At 33.5% G+C, this 10,552-nt stretch overlaps 1 protein-coding gene across 4 annotated transcripts; it reads right to left on the minus strand.

Moving 5' to 3' along the window:
- Positions 1-325: 325 nt before the first annotated feature.
- Positions 326-2,055, minus strand: LOC149567321 (uncharacterized). Of its 4 annotated transcripts, none has more exons than XM_089820491.1 (3): positions 1,864-2,055; positions 1,196-1,336; positions 326-1,001 (listed from the first exon to the last, which is right to left on the minus strand). In XM_089820491.1, exons 1-3 carry the CDS (start codon positions 1,882-1,884, stop codon positions 546-548), a joined length of 618 nt encoding a protein of 205 aa, XP_089676617.1. In that variant the 5' UTR covers positions 1,885-2,055; the 3' UTR covers positions 326-545. The 4 variants fall into 4 exon arrangements, with proteins under 4 accessions (XP_089676617.1, XP_089676616.1, XP_089676618.1 ...); XM_089820490.1 differs by having other exon boundaries at positions 1,828-1,931; XM_089820492.1 differs by lacking the exon at positions 1,864-2,055 and adding an exon at positions 1,633-1,757.
- Between the last annotated feature and the right edge of the window lie 8,497 nt (positions 2,056-10,552).

A 10,552-nucleotide genomic window follows, 5' to 3' on the forward strand; every position in this document is an offset into this window, starting at 1 on the left:
TTGATCTCTAAGAGATCCGATAACTACTGATCTTCACATGTTGTGTTTGAAATAGTGATAACAGGATATGATGAAGTAAACTATCTATATTTGAAGATCATCTACTACCATTGATCTAAGAGGAAAGTTAATGATATTGTTGATTGAGTCTAGTACTTAATGCTCTTTTATAAAGTACTTAAACCTCAAAATATCCAATTAAATAAAAACCTCTTCCTAAATTTGATATTATAAATAAAAGAAATAAAAACTTTCTTCCCAATCCACTTCATCTTAGTATCTTAATAATATTGATAAATAAAACCTAAAAAATTAGTTATAAAACTACTCAAAATAAGCATTTTTTAATTAAAAAAAACATCCTAATGAAATTACATATTGTGTGCACATAACATCAACATATGCTAGTGTACATATATACATATTTATGTACAAATAACAAATATGATAAGCATATGTTTGTATACACTCTGAAAAATTTGCATAGAAAAACATGAAGCTTCCAATCACATAGAATCATTTGATGGCATATGATTTGCATTTGCTCAGTTCTCTGCAAGAATATTCAAGGTGCTTCCACTGACAGAAATGTCCTCCATTGGTGGCATACCACTTGCACAAAATCCCCTCCCATTCAAGCTCTCTGGAACACCATCCAACAATAGAGGAGTAATCTCCAACTCAGAGGCCTCATACATTACATTGATGTAAACATTCTCCTCTACCCTTCTTGCATTTCTTTGTGCTTCCAGTAAATCCCTAAGGGAAGGTGCATTGTTGTTATCAGATTTGCTAACTGCACCTTCATCTATATTCAAATCTCTGCACCCAATCAGCAACCTCCAACTCCTCAGCTTCCCATTATTCTTAGATCTCCTGCCATTTGTACTCATCCACCTCAGCTCTTCTGAATGAGCACTGTTACTTGTGTGTGTGGTGGGTCTAATGCCTATCAGATTCCCAAGAGTAGTGCTCCTTTCTGTAAAAAATGATGTACTAGACTGCCTCCAAATAAAAAAAACCAGACATAAGATTTTCAGCAGTCCACAATGACATCAAAAAATAGTATTTCTGAATTCGATGGCATGGTGTGTATTTACATCAACATTTTGGATCATATTCTACGATCTATCATTAGGATGAGCGAGCTGTAAAAAGTATAGAATGTAATCTGAAACATTGATAAGATCCTCACCTCTGTGTCAAGGTTTGATGAAGAGAACGAAGAGGAACTGGGTGTGGTAAAATGGAATGGAGTTTTCTCCATGGCTCTTATGGCATTCGTTATCTCCACTCTGATATTAACAGTCTCCAGTCCAAGAGGCCACCCAACACCCTGAAAACAAATTGAGAATTAGAGCTATTAGATTTTCACAGTACTATTAGTTTGTTTTCTGGATTTGATTGTGTGAACATCTTTTATCATCAACAATTCAGATCACACTACCTGATCCATCATCAGAATGCAAATGCCATAAAAGAAGAAGAGGAGGATGGATCAAGTAGTGTGATCAGAAATATTGATGATAAAAATTGTTCACACAATCAAATCTAGAAAACAAACTAATAAAACAAATTGAGAAGCCAAAAATGATAAAACTTAAAACATTGTTGATACAAACAAAATCCTACACAGTACAATCCAGAGATAAAGCAGCAATGCCAAAACTGTGTCCTACAATCAGTGCATCCAAACACAAAGATCTACTTAAAACAGCTAATGAATCAGCAAATGTTATCATCATAACTAGTGAACAATGAATTGATGGGCTATGATAAAAAAAACAGCAATTGCCAGGCTCTAATGGATGTAATCAATGAACCCACAAATGAGTTAGTGTAATTGATTGAAGAAGAGCAAACCTCTCTAACCATGGAAACCATCCTAAGCTGCAAGTATTACTCTTCAGCTCTATAACCATATGCTTCTCAAGAGACTTTTAATGCTGTGAATCATGAAAGCTATTTATCGTTCTTTCTACAGCAAGAAGGAAAACCATTTCTATACATTTTAATGCATTGTTTGAAAAATGGGTATAAGCTATGATGTTGCATGTGCTGATTACGCACTAGGTGAGGGCCTAAATTTCCCGGGACAATAATGACATTTTGGATCTTGATAGATGACAAAGATTTTTCTGTCTGTGAATCAATTCACTACACGAAAATGAGTTTGATGTGTCAAATTTATGTTCATTGTCTCAATTTATAATATCGCACATGAGAATATGATTATGTTTAACAAATGATGTCAAAAGCTTTAATCCATTGCTTTGACTGGTGGGGAGGCCATGGAGGGAACAAAATTGGGATATCTCAAATGAATAGATGTACGGCCTGAAATGAATGAAAGCTTTGGCTCACCTTTTTACGTCTGTAATACTTGCAAAAGCACTGTATACTACTGTGCGTGGCCCATTTAATACCATATTTCATGACACCAAATTAAATGCCACTGAAAAGTAGATAGAGACTGAAGAGTCTTGTTACTCTATCCCTATAATATAGGGTTGCAGGAATAAAGGAAGCCTGCATAGAAAGAATCTAGGATTAAATTAATATTGGATTACCAGAATCAATTATAATTATAAATTGATTATTCATCTATGTGAATGATAAATTACTACTAGGGTTATAAGGATTAGATATAGAAACAAGGCTATGGTTATGCTTGAATTCAACCTAGAAATGAGGTTATAATTAGAATTGAAGTTAGAGGTAGGGTTAGATATAAAGTTGTAATTAGGATGAGAGTTAGAATTAGCAATGTGTTTTAGTTAGAGTTTGAAAAAGAGTTACCATTAGAACTAATCTTAAATTTAAGAATAAAATTAGAATTGTAATAACATTTACCATTACCATTACCATTATTTATATATATATCTACTATTTTAGTGATTGACAAATCTTTACTTAAGTAATAGTTGAGAAATATCTTTAGAGCTAAGAACATTAGAAATAAATAATCTTGCAAAAATCATTCAATTCAAATATTAAAAGTTAAACTTTTCTAAATATTTGAAATATGTAGATATTACTATTAAGTCTATGTGTAGATGCATAAATTAATGTATATTATTTCTTACCTAACTATTACAACACTAAATTTATAGGTAGGGGTCTTATTGAGAGTTCTGCCAATAAAAGAGATCAGTAAGTATTTTTTATGTAGGCAAAAGTATTTGGTGGGGCTTGCCAAGTGAAGCTATACAACATATATATTTATGTTGTATAAAATATGTAGTACACCCTATCAAATATGCAAAATAGTTCACATGCGCTACTTTGTTCTACTATACTCTATATTTGTTGTTCTACTTGGATATCATTTTCTTGGCTTTGTTTGCTCTTCACTACCTATGACTTTTTATGCTTTGTATGCTCTAATCTAGGTTGCTATGCTTTGCCCTACTCTATTATGTATAGTTTTCTCTATTTTGTATTTTTTTGCTTTACTTTATATATTATACTCTACATGCCTTTATGATCTATTTTGTTGAATATGCCATAATGCACTCTTTTACATTAATTGAAACAAATATTAGCAAATCACATGTATCATCTATCTTCTAAAAAATGTTTTTCTTCTTTATCTTTTCTCTTGCCAAAGTGTCATCTTTTTAAAATTATTTTCTAGAATGCTTATATACGAATGGTGGTACTATTCTTGTACTTAATATGTCTACATAAGATATAACCACAAATGTCAATTATAATTTTTCTTTTTGTCCTTATCTATAGGGCTTTTAAAAGATTCAAGCCTTGATATTAGCGTAAAATCCCAAAGTAATCTTAATAACATTTGGTTGTGTGGCCCCTTTGCATCAGTGTAATTATGGTTGTATGTGGAGCTTGAGCTTCAAATGTTATCTTTGAGTAATTATCAAACTCCAATCATAACATACACTAGTGGTTCTAGTGGCAAATTTCCAACTTCTTGTATTATTTTTTGGATATTCCATTGAGCTTCATATACGAGATGTGTGTGTATCAACACATTATTAGTTATCATTACCATTGCATCCTTAGAAATTAATAAATCCACATCAAATCCATCATTTTGGTGCATTAACGTTACTTTATTTACTTTATTATGATGCTCTAATTTGGAATGAATATAATTTTCTAATGGTGTGATTATACATTATTATTTATGGTAAAATTCTAAATCCTATTGTAATTTGAACATTGATGGGTGTCTTTTTGTGCTAACACTAATTCTCGTCAACAACACTTTTTAGTCATTAATAGTTTAATTTGCATTTCTTAGATTTGTGTTAAGTTGATAAAATCATTATTGTTGGATATTTTCTCCTTGTCTAAATATTCAAACCCAAGTAATGATAGTTTTGAATTATTACTATAGTAGTTTAACATATTGTATTGTCATATTTTAAGGATGTTAAGTAGTGAAATAACTTCCTGCGCTAATCTTGAGGAGAGGATAATGTAAAAAAAATCTAAGATCTTTATAACATTTATGGAAATATAATAAAACTAACATGCATACCATAGCGGTATCACATTGGGAAACCCCTTTCAGGATAAAAGTCCCAGACTAAAAAGGTTGTCAAATATATCATTAAAAAATCAATAACATATCACAATATACTTGTAGATCAAGCTTCTCTTAGGAGTATCACCAACCATAGTTCCAAAGTAATTGAATAGATATAAGACTCTTACACACATCGTCCATTTCATGTACCCAATATATAAGAGATATATAATACATGAAACCATCAAATGGTATTACTAAACCATGAGCTAAAACCACTTATAATATGGCCTTCCCATCATTTCTTCAATCAAAGCTATCCTATGATGTGTCAATATACACATCAACACATGTGTATAACTCCCATTTACATCTCATTCGTGGGTTCAATACATTTTCACATTTCCTATTTTAGAAGACCTAGCTTCGAGAAGCCATAATATTGAAACCGAGTATTTGACTAATGAATTATTTGAAGCGTCAAAAAGCTCAAGAAACTCTATATCATTTTCTAAATCCCTAAACCGATCACTCATATGTTTGGCCTATTTTGAAGCCTTTAAAACCTCCAAAATTGAATTCAATTTTTTTGACAAAAGATTTTTGAATCAAAGTATGCATTTGATATTTTTGAAGGAAGAAGAGGTCTAATAGGAGGAAGTCTAATAATATTAGTAGTTTCTAACCTTTCCATAGTAGATTGCAAAAATTCAAAAAGGGGAGTAAACTTACGATTCATCCAAAAAATATAGGAAGAAGAATGACACTTTTGGATGCAACAACTACTTGTCCATCTACTGTAGTTCTTATTTTGTTTATCTTGACATATTTGTTAATTTTTTAATATATATTTTGTTAGTCACGGAATTACTCTTATCAACTAGCATAGGAGCCACTAGAGTGGTGATCTCAAATTGACTCACTTGTAATGATAATAATGAAGCATTGCACAAAGTTATGAAAAAGAGGTAAATTTGGTAAGAAAAATATTTTCTCTAATGTATTTTTGTAAATAGCAATAAAGATATGTTGAATATCAATATCAGGCACATGATAAGAAATCTGAGCATGTAAGTGCTTAAATCTACCAAAAAAATTAGTCACTTTTTCCTTAGGACCCTATTTATAATGCATTAAATTAGTCAAGGACACTAGAGGACCAATGTTGTTTTAAAATTGTTGGATAAATGGATTAGCAAGTTTATGTTGGAATTACAATAGGAAAAGTAAACTTCGGAGTGGGGTGGGGGGGGGGGGGGGGGGGGGGGGGTTGAATCAGTAGTTTAAACTTTGACCCTTAACACATTCACCACACATCCATCTCATACATTCAATAAGTAAACTGAAATACCACGTAAACCATGTACATCTAAAATATGTAAGAAAGTAAACATTCACACATATATGATTACCCAAAAACCCTCCAATGAGAAGGTAAAAATGGGGTAGGAATGACACCCACAGATCTTCACTATTGTAGTTATAAAGTGTATCCAATGAAGGTTACAATGTTTGATCATGAGACATGATCTACCCTATTAAAGGCTTACAAAGACTGTTAGGTCTCACCCTATTAAAGGATTTCAACACCCTATTAAAAGTGTACCTTGTTAAAGGACTTCAACTCACAATTAAGTAAGCACCCTACTAAAGGATTTCAATACAACCTATTAGGACTACTCTGTTAAGAGAATTAACTAATTCACCTTCTAGAATGAGTCAACGTTGATGTTGCAGTTAGCACTTGATTGATGATAGATCACCTCTAGATTGATGTATTATCAATCCTTCTTGATCAGCTGTCTCATTAATGTATGCTTTTCCTTTCCTCTATTCTCCTTTAACTGATTCTGCAATGTAATCTCACTTCACAAGTCCTTAGTCACCATGAATGCTCCGTTTCTCGCATGCAAACTTCTCTTTTTGCTCCTTCATACTCCTTAGAAAGTTTTGGGTTTGTCTTTATTAAGAAGACTTAAGTGACTTAGGGTTAGGTATGAATTGACGATTGTTATTCATCCATTTTGCCACTTAATCCTTCTCTTTTTCTGATTGGCTGCATGCAATTCATAGGGATTCCAAATTAAGATTCGTCCTTATCTCCAAAAAATCATAATTCAATCTTTAATTCACCTCAAAAATGTTTTACATAGTTGTTTGTGCCATTACAAACAACTATGACAAAACTGTCTTACTCAGCATCTAGAGTTTTTGATGCTCGGCATATACTGTTCTCTATATTGTGACTCAGCTTCTATATCACTTGGAATGCTCTGTTTACTCAGCTCTTGAATCACTCAGCATACACTATCTGCTTGACACTTGAGTGACTTGACACATGAGTGGCTCGACACTCACTGTGGACTCAACATGCACTATTATATACATGTTGTGCTCGTCATGTACTACTTGTTCGACATGAACTAAGTAAATGACTTAAGTGTGTAGACACTCATTGGTCAAAACCAATCTGAGATCAACAATCTCCCCCTTTGACATGAGTTTCAAAAACACTTGGTCATTTATTGTTGTCATTTTTCTTACGAGCATAACATATCTCTTATTCGGCTTATGTACAAAACTACAAAATTTCAAAATTTTGTAATAGCTTATACCTCAAAATCTAATAACTCCCCCTGAGTTGATTGGCCTATTCTACAGTCAAAATTTTGTATCCAAAATTTTGTACTCTTGCTGAGTAAATGTGTCTCAATTGATACTCTTTGACTTGCTTGTTGTTCGTTACTAACTGATACTCTTTCATTTCATCTCCCCCTTTTCTCTTATTCTCCTTCTTTTCTCTCTTTCTCCCCCAAATTCTATATCTCCCTCACTTTTATTTCTCCCCATTTTTGACACTTATGTCAAATGGGTTATACACTAATAGTGTGTTTGTCCGAAAAAGATTTATGGACCTCTAGTATAATCTTGAGACTTGCATCCCAATTTTTAGATGCCACATCCAAAGAATTAATTTGGATGGCCACCTCAGTAGCAAGGTGGACTAGGCCATCTAATGTTGAAAGATTGGGATCTTTATTCATAAGTGTTTTAGTGCAGCCTAACTCTTTGTGCAAAATTTCCATGTGAGGGGTCAATTTTGTTTGGATGCTAATCAATTTTGCCCTTATATTGGCTTCATCTACTAATAATGTAGCTAACCGACTTTGGGTTTATAGCAAAGTTCTAAAGTGGTTCTCACTTTGAGCTGGTGTCATAGGCAATTTTGCACTTGATGCATTAATCTAACTTTCCAAACTCAAAATGTGACTTCTTGTCTCTTGTGTGAGGAGTGTTGGATTGCACAATTTTGTGTAAAGTGAGAAAATATTCTCAAGTACCTTCAACACTCTCAACCTTAGTTGCCAATGCAACTTGTGTAAGTGCTATATCACCTGATATTTTCTCATTCACTTTGCTTTGAAATTTATTTTCAGACCATTCTAGTAATTTAACATTTGTATCAAGGTCTACATCACTAACCTTTTCCATTATATTTTCCAGTTGTTTAGTGAGTGGCTTGGTTTCATCCAGAGTAGGCAAACTAAATGCATCCAAAAAGATGTCTTTGATTTCCACAAATGCTTGCTTCTGCCTATGATCCTTTCTGAGTAGTTCTTGTCTTTTCTTTCTTGCTAGGGCTTCTTGCAATATGCCCATCTACTCAATTTTTATTGTGTAATAGTCATACTTTTGTAAAATAATATCTTCATCAAGATTTACATCTCCATATTGTGTCACTTCTTCAGCCTTTGAGGAACTTGGACTCGACATTGAGATTTGCAATGGTGTTGTATTTGTGCTCGACTTTTGAAGAGTGTGACTAAAAGGCGAGATAGATTCTGGTAAAGTTACCGGGGCTTGAATTGCTACTTGCTCCTTCACCTTTGGTGTCAACTTAGTTTCTTCAAGCTTGTCCTTTGCTTCCACGATTCCTTGTGATGCACCTTGTACTTGTGCTGGAGGTGCAGATAAGTCTACTTGACCTGTTTCACTCTATTTTTCTGTATTGGCTTGGGTTTCCACTACGTTCTTTCCAACTGTGTCAACCTTTTTTGATGTAGCTTTAGGTAATTTATCTAAAGTTTTCACATTAGTGACTTGAGGGGTGATAGTAGGTGGCTATTGTGTATTCATCTCTTCCATTGTAGTATCAGTCACTATTTTCTATATCTCATCTACACTCACCAATAGAGGATTATCACATAATTTGGCATGCAATGCAGATTGATCAAGTATCTTTTTCAAATCTTCCTTTGTAAGGGGATTAATGTTATGAGCAGTGTGATCAGAAACATCCTTCATTGTTACTGTTTCGCTGTTTATATTTGTTACATGTTGAGGGCTGACATCTGGCAGTTGTGTATCTTGTACACTCTGTTCTTCTTGTTGCTTTGCCTCAGCTATTGCCTATTTATATACTTTCTTTTTTGTGTCTCCCTCAATAGTGTCTTTATTGTCATCATCTTCTTCATCATCTTTTACCTCAATGGGTTCTTGTTCTCCTACCTTTACTGTTGCTAGTCCATATGTCATTTCCATATTTGTGTAAACTTCTTCACAACATCTTCAATATTGTTTTGTAGTATGCCAAAGGCTCTATATTTTGGAACAAATCGAACTGCATATTTCTTCATAGCCTTAGCAATTTGTGTCTTATTGGTTTCAGGCATAACTTGTGCATGTGACATTTCCCTTATTTGTCTTTCTAGGTTTAAACAATAATGCCATTTTTGCTCAACTCTCTCATATAAACTTTTGGGCATAGAGTTAGCAATTTCTAGTGGGCCTTTCTTAAAATTTTCCACCATGGTATATATAGTCTCCTCCACTTGATTCTTCTCAACTTTACCAAGGTTATCAAAATCAAAATGTGAAAATCTTGACAAATTTGCATTATTCTTAATATTTTCACATAGATTTTCTAAATTAGATAATGGATTATGACTCACCACTTTGAATTGGGTATTGTCATTTGATTTAGTTCTTTCTTCATCTGATTCAGCTTGTGCAATGTACTTCCTCCTAGGAGTTTTCTGCACTCCTCCTTGTTCGATTGGTTTGACTTTCTTCTTTGCCTTTTGTGCAGTGACACATGCACTAGCCCTTGTAGTAGGTGCAGTTGGTTTGGGCTGGCTTGAATTTGCAATTTTCTTGGCTTTTGTCACTAGTTGGGCCTTAAATTTTCTCTTCTTTAGATCTGTGGGAGTCAGTGCTTCCTTGGCTTCTTCTCCCTCAGCACCTTCAGCAACTTTAGTCTCTTCCTTTGGCTAATCTTCTCCCATTCCTTGAGTTAGTGCAAGTGGTGCTTATGTCTGAGAGTCTTCTTCCTCTTCATCCTCTTCCTACTCGATACCTTCACCAAATTCAGCTTTCAATTTCTTCACCAACTTCTCCTTTTTCGCAATGATAGAGGCAGTCTTGAGTTCCATGGTAATTTAAGATTTTTCCATCTCATAGTTTCTAAATGCAATAGCATTTTATTCTATTTCTTCTACAAGTAAGGCTATAATAGCTACAAAGGCCTCATCTACATTGACTTCATATCCTAATGGCCTTAGCCATCTTACCCTTAGAGTTGCTACTTGAACAAAAGTGTAATAAATATACACTAAGAAACAAGCATCATCATAATGCTTTTCCACTAGTGATACTAGAATTCTCAATCTTTTCTTCATTGATTGCTTAAAGTCCTCAAAATAGCTTGTCATTACAGACTTAAAGTTCTCACTGAATTGTTCAATGAACTCACCTATTTGTACTTCCATTGACCTATTTGTCTTCTATACAATTGTGCCAAATGTAGAAAAAGTGTTTTGAACATAAAAGAAAATGTATATCAAAATAGAACCAAATTTGCACTAAGCACTCTTTGTCTTTCTTATTGTTCCTAGGTTTTCAACTAGTTGTTGTAATTGTAGCTCTGTAAGATCATATGCGCGATCTTTCTTTACAATCTTGTAACCAACATCTGCTGCAATATAGGGCACACTATTTAATCTACTGGATTGGTAAAAATTGTGTGCAATAACACTTATTGCAAAGTCTATCAAT

Source organism: Cupressus sempervirens, chromosome 3, assembly GCF_028749045.1.
Source record: "Cupressus sempervirens isolate cs-2001-9-10 chromosome 3, ASM2874904v1, whole genome shotgun sequence".
Classification (NCBI taxonomy): domain Eukaryota; kingdom Viridiplantae; phylum Streptophyta; class Pinopsida; order Cupressales; family Cupressaceae; genus Cupressus; species Cupressus sempervirens.